The 26,841-nt window shown below is 50.0% G+C and overlaps 1 protein-coding gene across 2 annotated transcripts in view; it reads left to right on the top strand.

Annotated features, from left to right (window-relative positions):
- SH2B2 (SH2B adaptor protein 2) overlaps positions 1–26,841 on the top strand; it is a 69,801-nt gene that overhangs the window by 39,727 nt on the left and 3,233 nt on the right. Inside the window, exons 3-8 of one of the 2 annotated variants that reach the window (XM_039508272.1) lie at positions 7,610–7,711; positions 14,536–14,627; positions 17,374–17,468; positions 19,144–19,329; positions 20,090–20,283; positions 25,536–25,707. In XM_039508272.1, coding sequence (XP_039364206.1) covers positions 7,610–7,711; positions 14,536–14,627; positions 17,374–17,468; positions 19,144–19,329; positions 20,090–20,283; positions 25,536–25,707 — 841 coding nt within the window. The remainder of the gene's footprint in view (positions 1–7,609; positions 7,712–14,535; positions 14,628–17,373; positions 17,469–19,143; positions 19,330–20,089; positions 20,284–25,535; positions 25,708–26,841) is intronic. The other variant, XM_039508273.1, reaches the window with a different exon arrangement.

Raw genomic sequence — 26,841 nt, 5'->3', positions numbered from 1 at the left:
CATGTAGACAGGGATCAAACTGGTAATCGTGTTACAGGGGTGTAACATGACTCTGTAACATGGATTGGTTCCTGTCTACACGGGGACGAGCAAGCTGAGTTATTCCTGGTTGGCCAGGGTGCTATCCTGCGAGTAATACGATGCAGTATTTTTTTTCTGGTGGTGATGAGCCCGGACACGTCATCTCGTGCTGTTGTGATTGCTGCCATCTTGGCTGACACTAGCGATTGAGCCAGGGACGTCCAGAGCTAAAAGCATGAGCTTTTATCGCTTGAGCTAAAGAGCCAGTGCTACAGGCTGGAGTGTAACAGCCTCGTATCCTCTGTGGATCAGGCACCGAGAGGGCCCTGTAACTTGCACTTTTATAGGTTAGGAACAAAGCGTGCGTGACTCTCTCTAGCTTTCTATCCTCTTGCTATTTCTTCTCTCCTATCAGCCATGTGGGCAGTCTGTGATGAGTCAGCCGGGTGTTTGGGTGAACTCAGATCCCAGTGATTACCTGGCAGGCAGGGCCGGCTCCAGGGTTTTTGCCGCCCCAAGCAGCAAAAAGAAAAGGGGGGAAAAAAAAGCCGTAATTGCGATCTGCAGTTCTACCACCGCCGCTTCAGTCTTCGGCGGCAATCTGGTGGCTGGTTCTCCGCTGCAAGAGGGAGTGAGGGACCCACCGCCGAAGACCGGATGTGCCGCCCCTCACCGTTGGCCGCCCCAAGCACCTGCTTGTTGGGCTGGTGCCTGGAGCTGGCCCTGCTGGCAGGAGACTGAAGCCAGGAGCTCTCCCAATACACCAGTGAACTTCTTTCTAGTAGCTGTTAACCTGCAACATACAGGAACCTCCTCTAACCCTTCATTTCTGCTGGGGAAACGTTTGGAGCCTAGGCTGGGTCTCCATATCTCCCTGCCCGTTAGCTGCGAGGCTAACGAGGCTCTGTCAGGTGCTGCTCACTGAGCTGCACTGACCATTCACCCACTGGATGTCAGGGATGTAAAAATAGCTTGTGATGAGCTTGACCAGTCTTGAGTTCTCTCGGCCCATTAGCATTGTCACACACGCTTCAGACGTGCACAGTACAGAGCCTGGACTAGCCCTGCCCACCTCCAGATAGGAAGGCAACTTGTGAACCCCGCACCCATGTTTTTGACAGGTTCCGTTTCTCTGTACTGCTAGGTAACTGTAGCGGGGGATAAAGAACTCCAGCCATGCCCCCTTTCCTGCCCTCAGGATGGTGCATTCCACCTAGAGATGGGCTAAATTCAGAACCTCAATTCCTGACCCTTTTCTAATTTAATCAAAATTGAACCTCTGCTCGTGCATAGGAAATAGCATTGAGACCACTGTGAGGGAGTGAAAAGAGGGGGGTAGAATGGAGTAGCTGCTTCAGCCTTTTCTTTAGCTTCTCCACTGTGATCCTTTGAGGTATGCTCAGACATCTTTATCTGAGAAATGTGGTGGCTTAACTCAGTCCAAACCTTCCCTAGTTTTGCCTAATCAAGCCCAGCTTCCTTGGCCAATTGTCAGTGACATCATGCTGAAGAGAGAGAGTTTCAGCGCATGGCCAGTAGCTGCCTTGGCCACTGGAGCCTTGTAAGGATCCCGCAGGTCAGGCAGGTAGTGATAAGTCAGTAGGTGGCACTCTTTCCTCCCTCACCCCTGAGTCAGTGCTGAATCAATACCCCAATACGGCTTTAAGAGACTGCTGCTGGACGCGCTCTCTTCCAGGTGAGAAGCAGAGCCAAGGTCCTAAACACTTTTAATTACTAAAGGTTCCAGGGCACTTTGTAGCCATCATTATGCTGCCTCCACTGTCCTAGGCAAATCCAACTTTCTATTCTGCTTACCTAAACTGCAGGGGAGTTTTCAGCTGGAAAAGTGTTATTCACTCCTTTTCCAAAAGTGTTCCTGTGCACTGTTAAACAGCTGCCGTGTTTTGTCCCAGCACTGGCCGCATTCAGAGGTGGATGAAGTGGTTCTTGTGTATAGTTTGTGGAGCAGTGGGTAAGTCTGTAAAGTGCTGTCGCATCCTGTGGCATGAATGGAGCTAAAGAAATGTAAGGGGATTATCATCTTTCAGCCTGAATCTCTCTCTGGCATTTAGGCTTGCTGCTATGCAGACACCCCTGCCCCCTCCAATAACGTTTCAATGAGAGAGAGAAGAAAGACTTCAGTGTCTCTGCCAGGAGCATTCTAGCCCATATAGTAAATATCGTTCCTGTTTCCTCTTTCGTAGCACACCTTCCCAAATGATCTTCTCAGTTACTTACCTTCCTGAACATGTATTTATTTATCTATTTCTTCCCTGCACTCTTTCCTTCCATAGAGTCCTAAAGAAAGCTTCAGAAAAAGAGGAGCCAGCTACTGTAGATTCATTATGCAATTTAATATCTACCTACCTGCACATCCCTCTTTACCATCAAGTATCTGAGCATCTCACAAACGTGTGGCAGAGAATTATTATCCCAACTTTAGAGTTGGGGACACGGAGAGACTGAATGATCCCCCCCATTATGGAATGGACCCATATGGTCCTCATCATTACAGTACCTGGGTCCCTCACTGTCTTTAATGTGTGTACCCTCACAGCACCCCTGTAAGGCAGGGAAGTGCAATTATCCTCCATTGTACAGATGAGAAACTGAGGCATGAGAGAGGCTAAGTGACCTGCCCAGGGTCACACAAGGAGACCATGGAAGATCAGGGAATTGACCCTGGGTCTCTCAAGTCTCAGGCTAGTGCCACGGCTGCTGGACCATCCTTCCTGCTGAGATTAAAAAAAAATCATACACTGTTCTTACCCGTGGAGACACATTAATTTTACTTGGCATGCACGTTGCACTTTTTCTCTTCAAAGCTCTGTAGAAACATTAACTAATGCTTCCAAGTTGATACCTTTTGCAGATGAGGTAGTTATTACTAATTAAATTTTAGGTTATGAAATGTAGATAATTTACTTTTGTGCCATTTATGTTGTTGATGTTTTTTTGTATTTCATTCATCTTCCACAGTGGAACTGAACTAATCACGTTCACAAGTCATTTCACAGTTTGGGCCTCCTACGCTAAGTCCCTGATCCAAAGCCTGTCAAAGTCAGTGGGAATCTGCCATTGATCTGAAATGGACTGCAAATCAAGTCCTTACTCTTGTACTTGGCAGAGGAATGTTTACATTCAATACAGAGAGAGAGAGAGAGAGAGAGTGTGTGTGTGTGTGTAATATACACCCTTTAGGAAGATATTTGAGTCAAATACAAACTGTTCCTCACAGTGTATTAACCTGAAATTGAGCTGGAGGAAAAACACTCATGTACATAACAGATCAGAACACATGAAAAATCCATTAGGGTGAAACCATTTATAGTGTCTGAATTCTGGGTGTCATCAAACAAGTGAAATATCTGGTTTCCATTCACTGACTTCTAACCTTTCTAATGTCCCCTAGAGAACTGGAGACCGAATTAGAGGGTTTGTTGTTTATTTATTTAATTAATTTTAACTGCATTTCCCCCCCCCCCCCCGCCAGCTCCCTTCCCCCTGCCCCAGAGTCTCTTTCCGCACTAGCCGTTAGGGCATGAAAGATGCACAGCTGGTACTAGCCCAGCTGGGAGCCCTGCTTGTGAGTCTATGCGCAGATTGATACAGCCATAGGTTTAGCTGGAGCAGTAACTGCTGTTAAACAATATTACAACTGGTAATAGGTATTTTTTCAGGTTTGTTTTTATCTCTCTTTTGAAAGAATCAGTGTTAAAAGGACCTCTTTTAAGTGCTTTTTAGGAAAGCAGTCTTGTCTTTTATTATCGTTACAACCTCCTGAAATCTTTCGCTTAGCTATCGTTAGGGAAAGATATTTATCTTCCTCATTTGGCAAATGTTCCTGTATTTCCACTCCCAACTCACCCTTTGAGAGGCGCTGATGCATTAACCTCGCTTTCTTGTACAGTTGTGGGAAGAGAATTTAAAATTTTGCTCCTGAGCGTGCACAAGAGCACACTACTTTGTTTTCGTGCGGGGCCTACAAAAATAGGGGCTAATTGGGTTTTCATTTGAAAAAGAAAACCCCCTCTCTAGTGGATGTTGTACTTTCTAACAATATTTTAATATATTTTCCCAAAGCAACAGTGATTGAAAACATGAAGGGAAATTAAATGTGGTGCTTGAAGTACCTGGCAGCAGCCCATCTTATCCTTTGGTGTTATACTAGCAGTTTGCAGGGCCGGCTCCAGGCTCCAGCACGCCAAGCGCATGCTTGGGGCGGCATGCCGCGGGGGGCGCTCTGCCGGTTGCCGGGAGGGCGGCAGGCGGCTCTGGTGGACCTTCTGCAGGGACACCTGCGGGAGGTCCACCGGAGCCGCGGGACCGGCGAGCGGCAGAGCGCCCCCCGCAGTGTGCCGCCGTGCTTGGGGCGGCGAAATTGCTAGAGCCGGCCCTGGCAGTTTGGATGGTATTCAAAGTACAAAAACCTCCCTTGCCTGCCCCCATTTATTTCTGTGATGAGTCTCGGAGCAAGCCCTAAAACCACCGCCCAAGCACAGGGCCTGATCCTGCAAGCGCTTAAGCAGGGAGTAACTTTACTTACCTGGGGAGTCCCATTGACTTCTGTGGGACTACTCACATGTGCCAGTGTTTTGCAGGGCTGGGAACTCGGTGAAGACTCCCTCTGTTGGTTCTTTTGGGTGCCGTTCCTCAGAAGAGTCAGAGCAAGTCTCTTCTTCCTTCTACCCCTCAGAGCTGCTGTCATATTTTCTTCCCTTTAAACAGCTGCTTCCTCTTTTCTGATCCGCCTCTGGTTAAAAATTAAAAGAACAGCCCAGCAGCTTCTGCAAATTCATTGCTTCAGACCAAGCATTAGAGGAACCACTGAGCTTTGTACCATCCTTTGTGGGCGCTCAGCACTTCTAAAGATCAGGGTCCTTCGTTCATTTTGAGTCTTGCAGTGAAAGTAACTTGGTCAGAAACTCCCAGGCCTAGCCAAATGAAATCTTAGGGGAAAGGAAAGGCAGCTCTTAGTTCCTGTTTCACAGCAACACTGATTTACAAAATGAGAACGGAACCCTTTATTAATAGTCTGTGGCATTATGCACATCATGACCCTGTTTCTATTATTGAAGGGTCTGGAGGCACTTGGGATAACTTATACGTTTTCTGATGATTATGTTGCCTTCCTATTCCTTCTGTAGATGCTTACTTTGAATTCAAGTGCACAGCTTCAGGGAGGATTAGCCAGTCTGTCTAGTTAAGAGAAACTCTCGCTTCCAAATCCTTAACTGTGATAATTCTAGGGGGGGCAATTTACTAGAAATCTGGAGATTGTTGCTGAAATGTGCTACTTGACAAGCTTTTACTGATAATCATGTTGCATTTGTATAGCACCTTTTATTCCGAAGAGTCGTATACATTTAGGGCCAATCCTGCAAACATTTGCTACCAGTTATGTTTACTAGTGGTGTACATCCATTGATTTCCAGGGCGTAAGTACTACGCTCAGTAGCAAATTTTTGCACAGGCCCACTCCTGTACCTCTGGGGCACTGGGAGCTTTGAAATAGACTTCAGTGGAAGCAGGACTGAATTGTCTTCAGCATACAGCACTGCGGAAATTCAGCCACCTCTAGGGTGGAGAGCAACAACCAACCATTATACGCCTGTGAGGGGAAGAGAAATATTTAGGAGATGGAGGTAACCGAGGCACAGTCAAGTCCCTTGTTCAAGGCCGCACAGCGCATTACTGGGAGAGCTGGGAATAGAACGCAGGAGTCCTGACCGTATTGTCTGCTCCTAACCGTTCTACATGCTCCCTCTCCCTATTAAAAAAGGAGACACCACAAATCTGGAGCTGAGATACACAGCAGCTTGTTATTTATCTTGCCCTACAGTGTGCAAAGTGCTTAGCACACATCAGGTTGTATGTCGGTTACCAAGGCTGCAGTGGTGCATAGACACCATCCCATTGCCCAAAGAGAGCAGCATTTATGCCTCTGAAATTGCTTGTTCTTGCCTGTTGGGCAAGACAGGAGGGTGAGAACAGGAGGAGAAGGTTCACTTTGAAAGTGTCTTCCAATGCTTAGTAAAGAGCCTTCGTCACAGAGTTCTTTACAGACATAGGAAACCAGGGCCGGCCGGAGGGGGGTTCAAGTGGGGCAATGCCCTGGCCCCGCCTCGGCCTTCCTCCATCCCCCAGCGCCTCAGCGCGCCACGTCCAAGAACAGCCCTGGACAGAGCTAAAGTGGCCTGGCTCGGGTGGGGCCTGCGCTCCGTTCCACTCAGAGCCGTGTGGTAAGGGGGCAGGGCTGCGAGCAGGATGAGTCGGGGATTCTGAGGGGGGCAGGAAGTGGACGGGGGTCGGATAGGGGGCAGGGCCAGGCTGTTTGGGGAGGCACAGCCTTCCCTACCCTAAAGCTCATTCAGCAGTTTGAGGCTTGCAGACAGCTGTTATCTTTTCCATGGGAGAGGGATCACATGAGAAGAGCAATATCCTACACCACCTACCTCCTTCCCAACCCTACCAAGGGAGACCCCCCCCCTCCCCTGCATTCCCCAAGGCTCCAGAGGGGTTAATTCAGTGGTTCTCAAACTTTTGTACTGGTGACCCCTTTCACATAGCAAACCTCTGAGTGTGACACCCCCTTATAAATTAAAAACACTTTTTTATATATTTAACACTATTATAAATGCTGGAGGCAATGCGGGTTTTGAGGTGGAGGCTGACAGCTCGCGACCCCCAGTTTGAGAACCCCTGGGTTAATTTAATTTTAGTACCGTGTCCATTCAAATGCATGTGCTATTTTGAGCATTTCAGTTTTCACAACATAGGCTCATCCCAGATTCTGGAACAAGCTCAAATGCTCAGAATCTTAGCAGCAGATTCCCACTGGTGCTGCTGCCAGTTCAGCTGTTCCAGGCGGTACCCTGGGGCTGGAGCCTCTTGTTGGGGTGAATCAGGGTAACTCAGTTGACTGCAGTGGAGCTACGTCAGTTTACAGCAGTGGAGGATCTCGACCCTAGTGCAGATGAGGCTCTGGCACACTGTGTTGAAAAGCTGGAAGCTACCAGAGCTGCATCCCCACTAAAGCTCTTACTGATGCAGCTGAGCTGGTGGCAACCCCAGTGGGAAATTTTTTGTCAAAATTCCCTACAATAGACAGATGTGTCTTCACTTACCTATTGAAATGCCTCTCTCTCTTCTAGATAAACTGTCACATCCCCCATCCAGCTGCCCTTTCTTGGCTCTGACTCTCCTTGGCTTTTGTGCATGCTAAATATTTCCTTGATCAGATAGCATTATTTCTTCCCAGCGCATCTTAATAAAGAGAGAGAGAGAGAGAGATTAAAAAAAACAACAGAGAGACATTAATGTAGTCGGCAGAGCTGGAATGTCAGCAGGTGCTGAAATAAGCAAGCGGGTTGGCAGTGAAATACGCTAACTCTCCTATCTTCCACCGGGGTGTCTCTTGGCTTAATTAAAAGATCTTGGAGTTATCAGGCACATGAGGGAAATCAATTTTTTTTTTAATAACTGCACAGACTGGGGAGGGAGCTTGCCTTGCTGTGAGCTGGGCTGTATCGTCCATTGGGAGAACTTCTATTATACAGGCACTGTTCATTCCTTTTATTTCTTCCAGGCTTCCAAACCTAAGGTCAGCATCCCACTCTCAGCCATCATTGAGGTCCGGACGACCATGCCTTTGGAGATGCCGGACAAAGACAACACTTTTGTGCTGAAGGTAAGGCTGCTCGGCTAATAAGGCACCCTGGATGCCTTGATACTGTACTGAACCTACCAAAGCTCTGGGCTTCTCTTCTCCACTCCCCAGGAGCCAGTGACTGCACAGATCTGCTGCCTGTGCCCTTCCCTCCTGTCACATGGTGAGGTGACTGAGGGAGGAAGGGCACTTTGCGTCCTTGGCGTGTATCCTCTTCCCTGCAGAAGGCTGGCACCAATCAGCTGTGCACCACGCCACTGCCAGCTCTTTGCCTGAAGATCCTCTAGTGCTTTAATCCACCCCTGAACGTAGTGTACACGTATAATATTAACATTCAACTGCCCTGTTGCGTTTGTCTTGCCGTTCCTCCTCCACAGCCATCTTTATGGAGTGTGGAAGGGGCAGATGAACTGATAACAGTGCTGGACTATGGAGACTCTTAAGGTATGTCTACACAGCACACTAACCCCTTGCCTGTGGGGCTTGGGTCCACACCTGAGTGTTCATGCTTCATTGTAAACCTGGGTTTACACTGGCTGGATCCGGGTCTCCCAGCCGTGCTAACACTTCCATGCTACACCGTGCAGACCTTTTGACTTGGGTCTGCGGCTTGAGCTGCGTCCACACTGCAAAATGGCAGGGCTTGGACCAAAGTCACAGCAGGACTCGAGCTCTGACCCACTCCCTATCCCTCCCTTTCCCTCCCCACTACCAGGATCAGAGGACCTGGGTGCTGAGTGCTTGCTGACCCGAGTCAGGCTGATTTGTGTGTAGACAGAAGCAGGCCTTGGGCTCAAACCTGGGTCAGAGTCCAGGCTTAGTGGGCAGTGTAGACATACCCTTAAACACAGTGGCCCCAAGCAGTCACTAGTGATGTCTGTCCCTGAGGCAAACCCTGCCCCTCTGTGCCAACCCAGGGCTTGGTAGCCTTCTCCAGCACCGCATGGGAGCTAACTGGTGGCATTACTTAGCGAGTGCAGTGAGGTCATGAGGCTTGGTGCTCGGGTGTTTTTCAATGGAAGGTACTCCAGAGAGACAAGGTGGTGATGGTGTTGAATCTCTGTCCCAAGGGCCCAGGCTCCAAATCAGGTCCAAATTCCACTCTGTTTGGCCGGGGGAGGTCTGGTGTACTGCCAGACTCCTTGGGGCTGTCCTAAAATGACTATAACAATGGCATGTATGTAGAGCAAATCTGCTCAGTTTACAAGGAAAATGATGCATTTCCCCTATGCACATCTCCTCACCCTGGGATCTGCCAGTTAAGCTGGGCTCTTTCTGCCTTATCTGAAAGTTCCCAGCCTGCTGTTTTGATCACTGTAACAATAGCTGTTTCTAGCAACAAAGATTCTGTGGCCAGAATCTGGGTAACAATTCTGTTGCTGATGCATGAATCAGAATAGAATCCTGCTTACTGCCTCTGAGCTGTGAGGATTTTGCAGAGCTAAGAGAATTAATATTGTACAGTGAAGCCTGAAGGCTGGAGACTAAATATGCAACCGATCTGTCTTGGTGCCATTTTTGCACAGTTACTTTTCTGTGTTGGACCCCAACAATTAACTAAGTGCTCCCCTTGTATCGGCCCCTATACTTCTCTGAGCCCCCTATAGGCGACCAGCAATTGCTTGCTCCTTGTCTTAATCAGCAGTAAAACTCTGCAGATGGAGACTTGGGAGCCCTGAATTTTACTCCTGGCTCGGGCACTGTGACCTTGGGCAAGTTAATTCCCTCTGATCAGGGCCGGCTCCAAGGTTTTTGCCACCCCAAGAAGTCGGCCCTGCCTCTGATTTGTTTCCCCTCCCACCTTTTGTCTGCAATCTCTTCGGGGGACTGTCGCTCCCTATGTGTTTGGATGGTGCCTGGAACAATGGGGCCTCTAGACAAATAGAACACTAAAAGACTATCTGCTTTGTCCTCTCCCGCTTAGGGGCTGCATTTGGTCTTTGGTTGCCTTCTGGGCACCTCTCCATATAGAGAGATTACAGAAGAGGCTCTCCCCTTTTTAAAAAAGGATTTGTTAGGTAGACATCCCTGTTTGACTGGCAAAGGGGGATTTGTCCACACTCCGAGACAGTCATGCTTCCTCTCTTGGGGAGCTGCTCTCTGGTATGTAAATACTGCTGTTCTAGGCCACTAGAGTGTAGTGATGGTTTTATCAATAAGGGGCTGGCAGATGCTGTTTGCTCTGTGGGAGCCTCACTGGCATTGGAAGCTGTACAGTCCCTAGGGATGAGGAATCACACAGCAGACGGGAGTCTGGAGGGGAGCAGATAGTAAAAGTCTGTCGCTCGCTCGCTATAGAGACTCCAGAGAAGAGTTTTCCATAAAATACAATTAATTAGCTTGCTATCCTGTAGAGCATGCTGGTGGCAGCTGCTGCTAACAAACTCTCCCTACAAATGGGGATTTCATCCCACTGGGTCTAAGCAGAAGGGGTGGAAAATGTCTGTTCTGCCTGCTGAGCTGGGAGGCGGCTCCCCCAGCTGGAGCTGAGCTCTGCCTTTTTGCTGCTGAGTTTCATTCCCCACCATCCAGGTTCTCCCCTCCCTCTCCTGTCCCCAAAACACAGAGCTCCTAGAATCTGGCTCGGTGCATGAACTCGCTCATCCTGCGCTGCCATGTGAAAGCACGCAATGAATGCCGAGTTAAAATTACATTTTTTTTAAAAGAGAGAGTGCTTTGCTCCGACTAATGCGGCTGCCACTTCACATCAGCTGCTCTCTACGGGATGTTTGTGTTAATGGACTATCGCTCCCCATTGAGCCTGATCAGAAACGCTTACGGCTACAGCCGGGAGGTTAGCATGCATCCGTGAGTGAAAATAGCCTTATGTTGTCAGTGCACCAGCATCCGTTCCAGGGCTGGGCAAGCACTGCGTGTTTGTGAGCATCCAGATATCCAGCTGCCTGTCTGAGCTCTCCAAACGACACATGCCCCCAGAATTGGAAGAGGGCGGTCACAAGATCAGGCGCTCTCAGGATATCTTGGTCCCTTTCTTTTTGGTCCCAGTTCAAACCCACAAGCTGGTGCAGCTTTGGTCCAGTGGGTTGAGGCTGGAGACTGTGTTCTGCTCACTTCTCTGCCCTGGGTGTATGGTATAACCTGAGACAAGTTGTTTCCTTTCCTTGTGCCTTTGTCGTTTAAAAGGAGGACACTAATGCTCCCTCTCCTGGCAAGGCAGTTGAGGGTCAGGGGCATGAGAAGCTAGAGCAATGCAATGTCTTATTCCTGTTGGCACTGACTGAGCCAGAACCCAACCTAAGCTCCCAGTGGGATGCCAGGAGGCACTGTGCTGCAGCAAGCACTGGGGGGGACTCCGGAGGGGGTGCTCATCTCTGAATCAACATCCACCCTAACCCGTATTTCCTGGCTGCTGTCTTCAATGTATTTCCATCAGAGCTACAGAAATGAGAAACTGGGGTATTAGGAGAGAGTCCAAGCACGTGCGCAGCGCAGGCCCCAATCCTAGCCCCTTGTCTGACATCAGGACCAGCTTGGTGACCTTATGGCTGTTGCATTTCATTTATTAGGGAAGTGCCAGTTGCAGCTCCGTAGTTTTAAGGCTGAGTTGAGTTTTGCACTTAATGTAGAAAATATTGGCATGCCGCTGACCACTAAATAACTCCCTGGAAAGTCCAAGAGCCAGAACCTTCCCCCACTTTACATTCTGCTGTCTTCCCACAAACCTCTTTTGTCTAAAGAATTAGCGAGTGTGGAGAAGGCGTGTGGTGACCCAGATGATGCACATGTGCAAAGACGTCTTTTGGGAAGAGGTGCAGAGGTGCCGAACTAGGGGTGCTGGCTTGAAGTGATTTCCATTATATACACTTAATGTAGAATACTGATGAAAATACTGTTTGCATGCAGAATTTTACCCTAGATCTTGCCTTCCTTGTAGCAAATCATACTGGGCTAACGTGATATTTGAACAGCCTCACTGGAGAAAGGAACATTAACTTATGGTCCAGTGCTGGCCTCCTCTGACTTCCACTAGCCTTGTGCTTGCATCTGAGTTTATTAGATACCTGATGTTCTCATCACTTCCATTATGAAAGCCAAGAACAACCGCTCCCCATCCCATTGCTCTTCAAATCACTCCTCTTCCCCATTGTTTGCCTAAAGCATATTTTCAAAGGAAGAGTTCAGAGGCTAGTTTGCCTGTGTGGATGAGCCTGTTTAAAGCTCTCACAATCATAAACGTCAAGGGGAAAACTGCCTGTAGTAGGGTATCGCTTTGTCTTTACCATAGTTTGATGAAAAGCCTGGCCCTTCAATCACTTCCCACTGCCTTCCAGGCCTTTAAGAAAGCGCTTTGAATTGACTAGATGCCCCGTGGCACACAGAGGTTGCCATGGAAATGGTTCTTTCCCTTGGATGACGGTTCCTTGACAAGTCGAACTTATGCAAACTTCACCCGCACTCCTTTTCAGTGAGGACAAAGGGACTTTGTGAAGCACAAAACTACGTATTTGGTGTTCTGCTGCGGGGGAGAGCGGGGGTGTTCCTCACACTTTCTCTTTCCTGAGTGAGCAAGGCATGTGATGGGTGAAGTGGAATCGTGTCCTGGGATAGCAGCTGGATTAATGTGCCTTCTTTCCTCTCCTAAATTTTCCCAATAATTCCCTGACAATAACGGCTCTCCCCTTTGCTTCAGTCCCTGTTTCCCCTAGGGGTTTATTTGGTCTCTTAGTTTCAAAGCCCATAATTGCTTGTTGAGATCCTGCTCTCTGTCTCCTCAGGGGAGGGAAGTGTTAAAAAGGTCTGCTGACTTTTCAGGAATTGGTGTGGCGCTGACCCAGAGCCAGAACCTTCTCCCCCACTGCAATGACGTCTTTTGGGAAGAGGTGCATAGATGCCGGAACTATGGGTGCTGGGGGTGCTTCCGCACCCCCTGTCTTGAAGAGATGTCTATTATATGCAGGGTTTACAGTTTGGTTCAATGGCTCTCAGCACCCCCACTCTACAAATTTTTCCAGCACCCTTGAAGAAGTGTGGAAGTGACTGATGTAGGGGCTGGACCCCAGCAAAAACAAGGGACCTATTATCTCCGCTGGCTATTGGCGCTCTCCTCAGGTAGAGGAGGTCTGTAGTTTTTGAGCCAAAGCAGCAGGCGTCGACTCTCAATTTCCCATGTGCGTTTGATGTATGGAGTAATTGTGTCAGCTGTATGCAGCGGTGGGTTTATGATGGAGGGAAGAGGAAATGCACATATTTGTGAATGGAAAACCTTCCCCTCTATTTCCGAGGACCTCCCTTGTAAATTGGCCCTGCACTTTGTCTCTCCTTTCGGCCAAAATGTATTGATACACCCTTTAACTGATTGCTCCTTTTTGTATGCTTTCATTTCTTTTCACTGTGCAGAAAAATAGTGCCTTGCAAGATATCTAAACACTGTGTTTTGTTTCCTTTCCTTTCCTTTTGTTCAAACTACTTAAGAATCCCCAAATCTTCCAGGCATATTTTGTGGTGTTTCTTATAAAGTGTAAGTGTCAGTTTCACTTACTGTGAGGTAAATCACAGGAATGGAATAATCACCTGCTCATCCTAGGTATATCTGCCGGGGGTGGCATTGCTAATTCACAGTGCTTGCTCGTCTGGTTCTTGGCAGGAGGACAGATTCATGCCCCCCGCTGCTGTCCGGCTCTCACTGGGGATCCTGAGCAGAGCTTTAGCAGCTCCTCCTACAGCTTGTTTATTTTGGGTGCAATGATTCAGCTCTATGCGATTAGGCTCATTTGATAGAAGGTCATCCTGGCCAGCTATGTGATGCCTTGACTGAGCCAGGCCTGCCTTCGTCCAGTTAGCAGATCATATAACATGCTTGGCGGGGTGGAATGGGGCAAAGTCTGCCAGAGATGCAGGAGTTTCTACTTGGTGACTTATGATGCCCCTTCCAGCCCTAGCTTCTGCAACTGTGTCACTTCTTTTGGTTGTTGGTATTTTTACTTGAAGCCCCAGCTCCTGGAGTCATGTGATTATACGAGACTGTCAGCTTGCTATTTTTTCAAGTATGTTTGTAGCCCACATGGTTGCAGACAAAAACTTGGGAACCAGAGGCAAATAACAAGACATTAAAATATATTACATTTTTTAAAAAATCTAATTATTTTTAAGATAATCTTGCATTTTTTTCTTGAGAGGATGGAGAGCTGACTTGTGATTTTGGAACACTTGGGGTTGGCCATACTGCCTCTGGCTGTGGCATCCGATGTGTTGAACCAAACAGAGTCGGGCCTGGTTAGTATGTGGAAGGGAGGGAGACCTTCAAAGAAAGCCTGGGGCACTACAGGAAGTGAGGCTGGTTGATCAGTAAGTGGGCTCTTTCCTCTGAGTCAGTGTTGAGCTAATGTTCCAGCATGGAGTTTGGGGGTACTGTGGTGCTGGGCTTAGGTCGTCTTTTTCAGATGAGCCTTTACACTGAAGTCATGTCCATTAAAAACCCCATGGCACATTTCCCAGAAGTAGGGATGTTAGCCCCAGAGTTATGTCTAATTCCAATGTAGGTAGTTACAGTCAGACGCCTGAAAATTTCCCCTTCCATCCCACATCATAATTTCTATTGGACAGGATATGCCCCTTCACTTCCCATTTTGAACTGATGTGCTGTGAGGTATTTAACAGCTGCCCATGCGCCAGAGAGGTGGCTGCATGACAGTGGTGGGTGAAGGTGTGATACGAGCATTTACTTAACTCCACAGTCCAGTCTGATCAGGCTATGCAGTTTATTTTTCCTCTCCTTTCACATCTCTGGGGTGGGTGACAAAGTGAGGAAGAGTCTATTTCAAACAGGTAAAGGAATTGTAAATTGACTGCGTCTTTCACCCCCCGTCCCTTTTCTCCCCATCTAGGTGGAGAATGGTGCTGAGTATATCCTGGAAACCATTGACTCCCTCCAGAAACACTCCTGGGTGGCGGATATCCAGGACTGCATAGACCCTGGGTAAGGCTTACTTGAGGAAGCTGCCCTCCCTGTTTCAAAAAGCACCTCTCCATCTCAGCAGAGGAAGGATTATCCAGTGGTTAGAGCACTGCCTGGGCCCAAGAGATCTGGAGTCAGTCCCTGCTCTGCCACAAACATTCTGTGTGACCCTGGGGAAAGTCCTTTAGTCTCTTGCTGCCTGTGTTCCCCATTTGTAACATGGGGATGACAACACTGCTTCACCTCACAGGCGTGTTGTGAGGACAAATCCATTACAGAGAATGTGAGGTGCTCAGATAGAGAGAAAGAAAAATGAAAAAAGTCAACGATTTTTTTCACCCCAAAATGCCTTTTTTTTTTTTTAAAGCCCATTTTTTTTCAACAACAGAATTTGTTCAGAAAAGGTTGGCTAGCTTTAGTCATTGAGTGACCCACCAATCTGCTGCCCCGGCAGCCTGGGAACAGCTTTCAGATCCAGCTGACTGGACGAGAAACACTGGTACTAACCAGCAGTCATTTCTGTGACGAAACAAGGCCCCTCCCGCTCTGAGCCTGTTACAGCCAGCAGCTATAGAGGCTTGTCTCCCTAGCTAAACCAGCTCATGTTTGTAGCTCTGGAGTTCCTAGTTTAAATCCCCAGTGTGTCAGCTAATATAGGGGACATCGTATAAGTGGGGGCTTATTTGTGACTGGAATCCCGGATGTCTCGCACACGCTAACCAGTGGGTTAGAGTCTGGTTCTGCCTGCAGTTACAATTGGATATGTTTGTCTTCACATCCTCTCCTACGCTGTTGTGCAGTGCTAATGATGAATGATGAATGACGGTTTAGACAGCTGCTGCGGGTTTCACTGATAGGCAGTGATTCCTGTGTGTGCAGCCTGCTACCAACTTGGTGTGGTATCTCTTAGGTTGCAAGACGCTGTAGAAGATTGTCTCAGTCTCACTGAGGGTTTGAGGGGGAGAAGGGTTTGACTCCTCAAGACATCATGGAAAAGGTTAAAATACCTTAATAAACATCTCACAGTAGCGAATAGACTTATTTGCTTTGGCTTTAGCTGCCTTTCTGCAGCATAAGGCTCCATCCTAATTCCAAACATGTCTGAAATACTAAGCTGTTCACGGTGGAGGGGGACTCCCCTGGTGGCTCAGATGTGAAGGGGGGAACTGGGAAAGTGGGGGGTCTGTTGGTTTTTATTGAATCCCTGTCTTGGGAGCACATTATACATGTTCTGCTTCGCTAGAGAGAGCATCCGGGAGCCCTCAGCTGAGAGCGCCCAGCCCACAGAACAGTCAGGGGTTTAGGTGTCAGGGCTTTCTGGAGTCTAGAGGACCACGTTAATGCACTTTGTTCACTGCCCTGCAGCTTGTAAAGAGTGTTATCCAGGGGCTAAGGCAGTGGATGGGAGCCAGGACTCCTGGCTCTGCCACCATTGCCATGCTCTGTGACTCTGAGCAAGTGGCGTGACATCTCTGCGCAGTTCTCTCTCCATTTGCAATATGGGGAGCAAATCCTTTGCCTTCCTCGCAGGAGTAAGGGCCCCAATCCAGCAAACGGGCATGCATGTGCTGAACTTCCAGCACGTGAGCAGCCCTGCAGTCATGCAAGGGACCCTTCGTGGGCTCGAAGCTAAGCACGGGCATAAGTATTTGCAGCATCAGGCCTGTGTTTGTAGAGCGCTCTGGGATATTTAACACACGGGCACGCCCGGTGAGCACCAAGAGTGAATTTTCATTCATCTTGTGTGTGCTGTGCTTGATTCTTTTGCCAAAGGTTTGAATCGGAAACCTCGTCAATGCCCTGTCAACACATTTTCTGCAGAGGGTTTTTTTTTTTTTTTTTAAAGGGTTGCAGTTGAATGACTCCGATTGCTGATTCATTCGCTGGTTACTGAATAATTCAGCAGCTCCCTCCCAAACAATTACCGCTAACACAAACCGCTTCCTGAGCTGCCTGCTAGCACGTGTCCTCCTGGTTCAGCTAGAGGCTGTTGCTCTGAGAGTAACGGAGACGGGTGTGCGCATCTCACCACAATGGGGCAATCGGGAGCGTCCAGGCTAAAAATAGGATTTCAAGAGAGCATGGCTTTTTGCAGGACGGTGGCATCAGGCTAAAGGGGCGGGCACAGCTGTGACTGACAGGGGGAGTCAGCCAATGGTCGGGGATATGCACACGCATTGCTCCCATAGGGGGTCATTTGGTCAGACGTTCCTGCTGGTGGACTGGCTGTTGCCGTCCCCCCAAGAGACCTTGTCTCCAGGTCCACCAGGCCTATCTTGCTCCCACTTCTCCACCCCCTGCTGTTAAACATCAGCTCCTCCATCTCCAGATGGGTGTCCTCCACCTCTGGGGTTGGCCTGCCTTCATCTCTCCTGCCTGCTCTGCTTCCCCTACCTGCCCCCATCCATTCGGTCCCAGATGCTGTCTTTGAACTCCGCTTCCAACCCAAATGGCCTCCGAGTCACCGCCATTACTGGCCAGCATGGGAGCTTGGCCTGCATCCCAGGGACTGGCAAGCAAGGCACAGCAGCCGTCTGGCAGAGCTGGGGCCCGTTGTTTCATGGCACAGACACTAGAAATGTGATCCGGAGCACCCAACTGAGTGCAGGGAGCTAGAATTGACCCAGAATTATAACATCAGTCAAATGAACCATGGTTCCTACCTGAGAGTGGAAATTCTTCCCTGCCCACCCCGTCCCCGGTGAGGCGTGTGCCTGCAGAGAGTGACAGCCTGCACGTGACCATCTGCTCTGCTTTTTCCTCGCAGGGACAGCGGAGATGATATTGAACTTTCCTCCTGTGCGCAGGGAGCCTGCCTGCCAGGCAGGGTACCCTCCTGCAGCTGTGAATTTGTGGCCGATGGTAAGGACCCCCGGAGAAAATCACCAGAAATGTTGGGTTCAGATGTTGGGCATCTTGTGGTGTTGGGTTGGGTTTCAAGGCGAGAACGCAACTGACAACAAAAGAAAAGATTATAAAATGTGGGAGCGACTCTGCTCTCCTTCGGGATCTGTTCTCGTTCATGGTGCAGCCACCCTGATCTGACAGGCCAGGGATGCAGGCCTGGTATCTGGCCCTTCTGACTCTGTTAAAATACCCTGCTTTCATGTGCCCTGTAGCCAGCAGCTGATCCTAGCCTGACCACAGCAACCTATCCCTAAAGAAATGGATGGCACAGGGGACTGAGACCAGCACATGGAGACTCTGGCTTCTGTTTCAAATCCGCCCCATCTCTGTTGACCAAAACCTCATTGCTCTCCGTGCTCTGCTGAGTGTGAGAAGAGTTTGGGTCTCCGTCCAGCTCCTACTGAGGCATCATGGCACCATTGTCGCTAGTCACAGCAGAGCCGCCACACAGTGAATGGCCTGTCTGAGACTGAACTATCCTCTCTTACTTCTCGAGGATGTCCTTCCAGGGCAGGGGAGTAGCATATTGGCAGGGTCATGTAGGGAAGGGTTAAAGTGGCTCTGCTTGTCTGCAGTCTTTAGGATGACCAGTCTGGCACTAACTAACCCCACAAACTAAACCAGCCAACTGTCTACCTTTCTCTCTAATAGGAGCAGACTGCATAGAGGACAATACACCAAGTCTGTTGTTACTGAATGTGGTGCTGACAACATGGGGGTTCTCTATAATATTTGTTATGAATCCTTTGTTTGCCTCAGTTTCCCCTATATTTTGCATGGCTACCCAGTGGGCAGGGGGAGGATTAGATTGTCTCTGGGGGCAAGCTAAGAGACCTGGGAGGGGAGGGGGTGTTGCCTAGCTGCCTGAGCCTGAATGTGTCTCTAAAAAGGACTATCCAAAGCTGACACTGTAGCAGTAGAAAATTCAGACCTGTATCAACGGAAAACCCAGTCAACCAGACATTGACCCCAGTAAGCAGTGACCCAAAGTTCCCCCACCTCTCAGCAGGGACGCTGAACAAAGACCCCGGCATGAGAACAAAGGGCTGGAAGGTGTGAGGTGGGGGGATACAGTGTTGGCTTCTGGAGGAAGCTGGGAGCTCACTCACCTGGGAACAGGCTAAGGAAGGCAGACTGAGAGAGACGGAGCCGGAAAATGCAGTTTCACTGCAGCTTGGCTGGGGCTCTGAGCTAGCCGGACTAGGCTGAGCTTTAACCCTCATTCCTCTACTCTAACCTAGGGACTTCTTCCATTGTGGGTGACTAATAAACCCACCTGTTTTGACAATACTGCCTGAGTGTCCCTGTCAGTACGTGGTGAGGTACATTAATCCCTGGTGGGTGGACAGGTCTCTCCCAGGTGTCGATCTCAGTTGGACTCGCTGAGCAGAGCTCGCAGCGTGAAGCAGGAGTGTTGGAGCCTCCAAGGTTCAGTCTCGGGAGGCTGTGTGGCCTGCCCTGAAGGAGGAGCGAGAGCCCTTGGGGGTCTGACTTACTGAAGGGTTCCTCCAAGAAACTGCTCCAAAGTTGAGGGCATAGCACCAATCTGGTGGGTCCGTGACAGGTGCTTGTGGGTTGATTTGCAGAGAAACTCTGAGCTTTAAGCCATTAAAGCCTGCATTCCTTTCAGGTGTGCACAGGACTCCAGACAGATGTTCTGTGCTTGCCACCCACATCTCCACCCCAATCGCTGCCACTGTCATCTCAGCCCCGCATGGCAGGGCCAGGGACTCCTCAGGGGAACACCTGGCCCATGTACCATTGGAAAACTTCCTGCAATCCCTGGAGTCGCCAGCCACCAGCAGTCATTTAGCAGGTACCTGCAAGGCTCTGGGGGGGCAAGGGGAAGGTAGCCACCTTGGCTACCTTCCAGCTGATTTGCTGCATGTGACACAATTAATAGAAGAAAAGGGAAAAATCCCATTGCAATGCAATGTGGGTCTCTTGAGCAAGCCCTGAGCAGAACTGCTGCATTCTGATTAGAGCGAAGGGTGGAGGTGGGAGATTAAAGGAAGGGGTGTTCATGGGGACAGGTGTGTACATAGGGTGGGTGTGCCTGGTGGAAAAGGGGGAAGGTGTGGACCCAGCAATAAAGCTGGTGGGGAGCTGGTGATGGGGAACTTGTACGTGCAGGCAGGGAGGGATGAGTGCACTCAGTTCTAACCTTGCCCTGCTGCTCCCAGCCAGAAGAGCCCATTATTAGTTTAATATAGAAACCCTCTTTCTGCCCTGCCCGGCTGCTCTTTCAGTGGAATTTAGTGGAGCACCCAATAGGGTGACCAGCTCTCCTGATTTTATAGTGACAGTCCTGATTTTTGGGTCTTTTTCTTATATAGGGTCCTATTACCCCCCACACCCTGTCCTGATTTTTCACACTTGCTGTGTGGTCACCCTAGCACTCAGTAGCCAGCCTGCTCGGACGTTATCTTCCCACATGACGTCCCAGTCCTGCTGGAATAGCTAGAACGTCCTCTGCCAGAGCCCTGCAGTCTATTCACTGTTGCTGCCGTTCCTTTCGAAAGACAAACATTTCCCTCTCTAAACGGCCTTTCTTTTACCCCTTTCCAACTGTACAGGGGAGGAAAGCGAGACAGAAGCAGAGATCAACCTCTCAGATTTCCCTTGGTTCCATGGGACACTGTCGCGGATCAAAGCTGCCCAGCTGGTGCTCTTTGGCGGGGCCAGGAGTCATGGTCTATTTGTCATTCGGCAGAGTGAAACTCGGCCAGGCGAATACGTGCTGACTTTTAACTTCCAGGGGAAAGCAAAGGCAAGTGCCATTGTGATGCTGATTATTTCATTGGTTTTAGAACTGCCCTAGCAGCACTCACCCACTGTTCTCTGGTGCTATCCCTACTTTGTCTTGCCAGCTCTCAGTGTCACTCCGTCATGTAGCGTGCAGGGAGCAGGACAGGGGGCCTGTCTGGCCCACCTGTCTGATTACAGTGGGGCTCAGAACCGGGATGGCTCTGCTGACTTCTAAAAAGATGCTCGGAAGTGTCGTTATTGACTGGGCTTTTTTGGGATTGCTGAGATCCCCAAACACGAATAATCCTCTGACCCTTGAAAGTGCCTTTCATCCCAGAATGATGTACAAGGATCCATTCCATCTGTGGCAGAAATGTGGCCACCTCTGCAACGGACCGTAGCAGCTGTTTAAAACACAGCGCCATGCTGTATAACAGATTAGGACAGGAAGGGGAGAGAAATCCTGTCTCCCAGTGGTTCTCTGTGTCTTTAGTTCTGTGCTGCATAAGGGGGAATGAAAAGAGCTAATGTTTATGTGTGGCCTTTTATCCAGAGGTCTGGATGGTCAGGTGGTTACCAGAATTGGAAGCACTCCACAAACTACTACTACCTCACTCTCTTCATTGTTAGAGCTGAAAGCACTTTACAGAGGCTGTCAGTATCATTATCCCCTTTTTACAGATGGGGAAACTGAGGCACGGGGAGGGCCATGACTTGCCTGAGGTCCCCCAGCAGGCCAATGGCAGAGTTAGGAATAGAACCCAGGTGTCATGAGTCCCAGTCCAGTGCCCGGTCTACAACACTACAGATCAGTTTTGCCCCCAGATTCTCTAGGAAAAGCTCCCATTGATTTCAGTGGAAGTGATACCATTGTATGTGAAGGCAAGATGGAGACCTATGTAATGAACAGGGATTAGCTCACCATCACTGAAATGCAGCTATCTCTGGGGTGGAACGCTGACCCCTTTTAACAGGGAATAGAAATACTGAGCTACTGGTCAGTACGGAGGGTACATCGAGTCGATATACATGTGCTAGCTTCGTTTGAGCTAGCATGCTAAAAATAGCAACGTAGCTGAAGGGTGGTGGTATGGGCAATGGCCTGAGTATGGGCCTAGGTCTCAGACGGGATAGTTCTCAGGGTGGCTAGCCCCTCCTGCCGCCTGCGCTGCCCCGGTTACACACCCTGATCAAAGCTAGTGTGCGTATGTCTACCTCTAGCTGCACTGAAGACGTCCCCAGGGAGCAATATGAGGGTCCTGGATCCAGTTGAAAGTGAGGAAGGGATTGTCAGGTGGTTACCAGAACTGGAATGTAGCCAGGACACTGGGGCTACCAAACCCCTTGTGAAGGAAGCCTGCGAGGGCTCTAAAGGAAGCTGGATGTTAGCCACCTGGAGCAGCCCAGGGAGCCAGTGGGAAGCAAGGCTGCTAGAGGAGAGTGAATGAGCCGCTCGGTGCGGGGAGAGAACTGAGAGCAGCCCTGGAGGATTAGAGTGTAGGAGGAAGCGAAAGCTTCCTGTTGGCTCAAGATGCTGCCAGAGGGGGCCCTGCCAGACCAGCTCTAATGAATAGAGAGTAAAATGCCCAAGGGGACCCCAAACCATCCGCTTTGCCAATAGCCCACGCAGTTGCACTTCAGTCTCCGGGCTCGGCTCCCAAGCGAGCGTTAACCACCCTCCTCCCCCCAAGAGAAATGCAGCCGCCATCTAGGGGTCTGGCTGGCTGCTCCAAACATGAAGCTGGGGGAGTGGAAAGGCTGAGCCATTGAAATGCATCTTGCAGATTTGACAGCGCTTGCTGCTCTGCTAAGGCAGGAAGGCTTTAAAAGAAACAATGCTGGCAACGCCTTATCCCAGTGCCAGCCTGCCAGGGACGGCACAATAGGAAGATCAGAGCAAGGCCTGGTTTTTTTTTTAAAAAGAAAATATAAAGCCCGTTTGTTCTTGCTGGCTGGTTTTTTGTGTGCGTCTAACGCAGACCCTTTTTTATGCGGTGTATGACTCACGTGCCCCGGATTAAGCACGGACTATGCGACTGTCAGCACCCATTGCAGTCTGTCCCTCCGTAACGTGGCTGCCCTAACTCCATGATACCAGCTGTGGGTCAGCAGCGAGATGGTGCCACTAGCCTGCAAGCCAGTGAAAGGCTGACACTGCTTAATTGTCCAGCGGGAGAAGAGATCCCACTAGAACAACTTGGACTTAGTACTTAGCTCAGGGGACAACTCTGGAGATCTGCAGCCTATTCCCTACTCCGCCACTGACTCACTGAGTGACCATGGGCAGGTTACTCAAGCTCCATTCCCAGCTCCTCTGCAAAACTAGGCTGATATGTGGCTCCCTTTCTAAGGTGCTTTGAGATCACTGAATTAAAAGCCTCGCTTTTATTCTTCTGTTTCTGCTTGGCATCGATGGCCCTAAATGCTGGGACAGCCTGAGTGGCTTGGTAGCAACAACTCTCGCAAGTGTCCACGTACTAGTGAAGAAGCATCAGTTCTCCCCTTGGTGACGCCACTAGTTAATCTCCCATGGAGAGATCTATTAGCCCTTTGGTGCTGGCTGCACAGTTTCCTGGCCTGATGCGTGAAAGCGAAATGCCCTCGCCTGAGTGGTGCTGTGGATGACGTCTGAGGGGGTTCAGTGAAGTAGAAACCTCTCAGGATTCAGTGGCAGAGTTGAGTGCAAATCCTCTCTCTTATTAGACATGGCAGGGGTGTGCTTGGTCCAGCAGCCACCCTGCTAAGCCCTGGGTTGGGGTGACAGGGAAAGGGAGACATTCCTGACCTGGGTTAGGGCTGAGGGAGCTCTGAGCGCTCTCACCTCTGCAGGGCCGAATGTCCCCTGGCAGGTGTTAGCCTTGGCAAGTCATGACAGGCCTGATCCTGAGCGATGCTGAGCGTTCTCTACTCCAACTGGTTTCAGGGAACATTGTGGGTGCTTAGCACCTCTCAGGCCCCAAGAGAGGAAGCTCTTGTTACATATTTTTGTTTTATTTTTAGAACATATTTGTTTGCTCCAAATCTGTACATGCCGTGTGTCCCGTTGCTGAATTAGGATTTGGGTGCCGGTTCCTTGCCTAACCTGATCTAAATCAACAGTCATATGGCATATCAACTTGCTAACTAGCCCCTTTCCTGCGGCTTGGCTTTATTAACAAAGAAATCAAATGCAGCATAACAAAGCTGAGCTCCAACCTTCTCTCCAGGCTTGACTCCTCTGGGGGCTCCTCCCTCAAGACTGCTCAGCCCACACCCTAGATTAAGGGCCTCTGTTTATCTTTGCATATTCCAAATTCATCCCCTGCCTGCCCCACCACTCCATTCCCAAAATACATTGATGCAACTTCTGAAGCTTGAAAAACAGGCCTGGTTTTTTAAAGATACTAACATAAGGAGAGAAGAATCCAGAGCCCCGTCAAATTCAAACCTTCAGTGCCAGCCTGATAAACAGTCACGTTAATGGACTTCCGAGCCTGGGGAACAGATCTTTTAATATGAGATTGCTGAACCAGCTCCCTGACTTACAGTACAACAGAGAGGCTGCTGGATACAGTTTTAGTCTGTGTGCCAAATCCTGCTTGCGTTACCGTGGTTAATACGGTCATCTGTCCCGTTGTCGCTAATGGGACTCCTCGTGCTGGGAAGGTGAGGAGGAAGGATGCAGCCGAGAACATAACTTTGGGAGCAGGAGGCACCCTTGTCTGCCAGATAATTTGAGGATTTGCAGCTTGTGTCTGACTTTTCCAGTCTGCTCCCACTGTCACCAGAGAGAGTTTGCACTGGCTTCAGAGGAAGCACTAGATCACGGGTGCTGCAGTGAGATCCAGGGGTGGTGCATGTCTCTCTCCTAGCTCGGGTAGAAGGGGATGTAAAGCAGCTTTCCAGACTGCTAAGAAAGAGCCAGACATCCCCTTTTTAAGGTGCGCTCTGGTGTGTGGTTATGTTCTACCTAACGGTTGCCGGCCTGAGGGGCCGAGATGACCCAACAGGCTGCGGAGCTCTTGGCTTCTAGGTCACTGGTTCCCATGCAGTCGTGCCTGTTCAGAAGTCAGGGCTGCAGGCTCAGGCTAGTTATGTGTGGACGAGCGTCTGCATCACGAAAAGCGCTCCCTGCAATTCGTGCTGGCGGGCCGACCGCAGAGCACTGAATGGGCCCTACCACAGAACTGCCGCGTCACCCCTGAGCTGCCCTCCCAGGCTCTGGGTTGACGTCCATCGGCAGAGAGCCCAGCCAGGAAGCTCACATCACTGCTGCTGAGGATGAATGTCGGGCTTCGTTTCGCACCATTATTAATCTGGCATCTTTCACCAGAGCCAAGACACTTGGAAGGGAGAGCTGTGGGGGGTAGTCAGCAGTTCCTTCCATGACTGTCCAGGCCAGGACTGAGGGGAGACCCTGTACGGTGACACTGGGCAGCACAGGCTGGGTTAGGTGGTCTGGCAGCTAAAAATCCTGTTATTTATTGCAGCCAAGCCTTGTCATCTCTCCACCAGGGGGCACACTACATAGGGTTCTTTTTAAATCTCCTGGGCTTATTAATAAACACACATCCTTGAGTTTGATAGGAGCTGCGCAGAGGAACCTCACACTTCACTGGAGGGACTTGCAACTCAGAAAGGCCATTTAAACGTGCAGTGTTTATAAGGAATTCTGCCCTGGAGGGGTGAAACGATAACGTTTTAACAGGCCACTCCACTGCAGAAAGTGGTAACTAAGGCAAATGGCCCTTGATTTCCCAACAAATGTCTTGCACTGCAATTCAGTTGCACTTTAACTTGCATGCAGCCGTGCTCGTGTCAATGAAAGGTCACAGAGCAGAAGCTCTCTGCTGTATGTTCTCTTTGTGCAGCCTCTATTCCAGATTTATTTTGTGTGTGTGTAAAGGTCCTTTGCTTTTTCTTTCCCCCTCTGCTCAAAGAACACTTCTGTTTCATGCTGCTGGTAACCCGACAGGCCAGCTTCCCTGACCAGACGCTTTCCGAATGGGTCATAGCAGCTGTTGCTTGGCAGCTAATCAGTTTCCTGCGACATGCTCTGAAACGTGAGCTCTTCCTGCTTGAGCCAAATTGCTAGCGAAGTGGAAAAAACAATGTTGTTTGTAGATAACCAGTAGCCTTTGGATTGAGGGAGCTGTAAATGTTCTACCCGGCACATGAAGGAACCAAGCCACGTGCACGGTCTGTGGCAAAAATAACACTTGGGTCAGTAGCCACGGCTGTGGTGGACTTGCCCTTTGGCCGGCCCGTCTGCTTCACTGCGCTCCTCTCTTGCAGCACCTGCGGCTGTCCCTGAACGAGAACGGCCAGTGCCACGTGCAGCACCTCTGGTTCCAGACCATCTTCGATATGTTACGGCATTTCCACACCCACCCCATCCCCCTGGAGTCCGGCGGCTCAGCTGACATCACTCTCCGCAGCTACGTCGTGGCGCAGGGCCCCTTCTCTGGTAGGTCACCCGGGTAGCACCGCCTCCCTCGTGATCCCGCACAGGAGATGAGTGAGGAGAGCTGGAGATGGGCCCGAGCGATCCTAGGACTTGGGGTCAGGGCCGTCTCCAGGAGAAACGTGTTTGCACCAAGTTTCCTGCAAACCTCCAAAAGAAAAAGGTTCTCTCGTGTTTTCCCCTCCAGGACCATTTCCCAAAAGCTGTGCTGCTTATTCGACGGTGGTGCCCCTCTGCTGCCCCTTGGGGAGTGGGGCTAGGAGCGCTTCATTTAGCCCTTGAGTTCTTCTGACCAGCGGCCAGCTCAGGAATGGTGGTGTCTGGCTCCAGAAGGAACCGCATCCAGGATTCCCTGGCTAGAAAGACCAAGCCGGCTTTACAGGCTGGCTCCCTTTGATGTGGGCTGGGGTGTATTTCCAGAGAGAACTTTCACAGCATGATGTCTGGTAGCTCTCATCCAGGGATCTCAAAGCATGGTATGAAAGTGGGTCTGCGTCTATTATCCCATTTTACAGAGAGACAAACTGAGGGTCAGTGAGATTATGCTCAGGGTTATACAGCGAGGGATTAGAATAGAAACCCAGCATCCTGGATGTGGATGTGCCCCTTCTGGTGGTGGCCAGGCCGTATATAGAGGTTGAGCCTGCTACAGTCCTGGCTAGCAGAGCCAGCTCCTTTAGCTCAGGCAGTAATGGTGTGGGCTTTAGCATGCAGAGATCCTAGGTTCAGTCCCTACTGACAACCATGTACCTGGCCTTACAGATGCCCAGCGTTCTGCTCTAACCATAGAGGTGCTGCCTCCGTCTATAGCAAATCTAAAAGAGCTCGGTGTGTGTATCCATCCCCATGTCTCTCCATGAGCTGCAGGAAGAGCATGCTGGGGGCCGGCGTGTGTGTTTTCTGCTCCAGTGCTAAGGAATGTGCTGAATGGCCTGTTGCACATACTTGATGAGGCAGAGCGAGTGAAGTGTCTCAAGATGCAGTTGGGTGGGCCCTTGTGGGAAGGATTTTGTTACCTGTGTCCGTGAGTCTGATCAGATCTTGAAGGGCTGAACAGGGCGAGAGCCTTGAGCACATCGTGTCCTGAGGGGATGTGATCGTTTGGGGCTGCGCTGCCTCCGAATTGGCATAGGGTGG

Source organism: Mauremys reevesii, linkage group 20 (assembly GCF_016161935.1).
Source record: "Mauremys reevesii isolate NIE-2019 linkage group 20, ASM1616193v1, whole genome shotgun sequence".
NCBI lineage: Eukaryota > Metazoa > Chordata > Testudines > Geoemydidae > Mauremys > Mauremys reevesii.
Note: the sequence above shows the minus strand (reverse complement) of the source record. Positions and strands in the feature narration are given on the sequence as shown.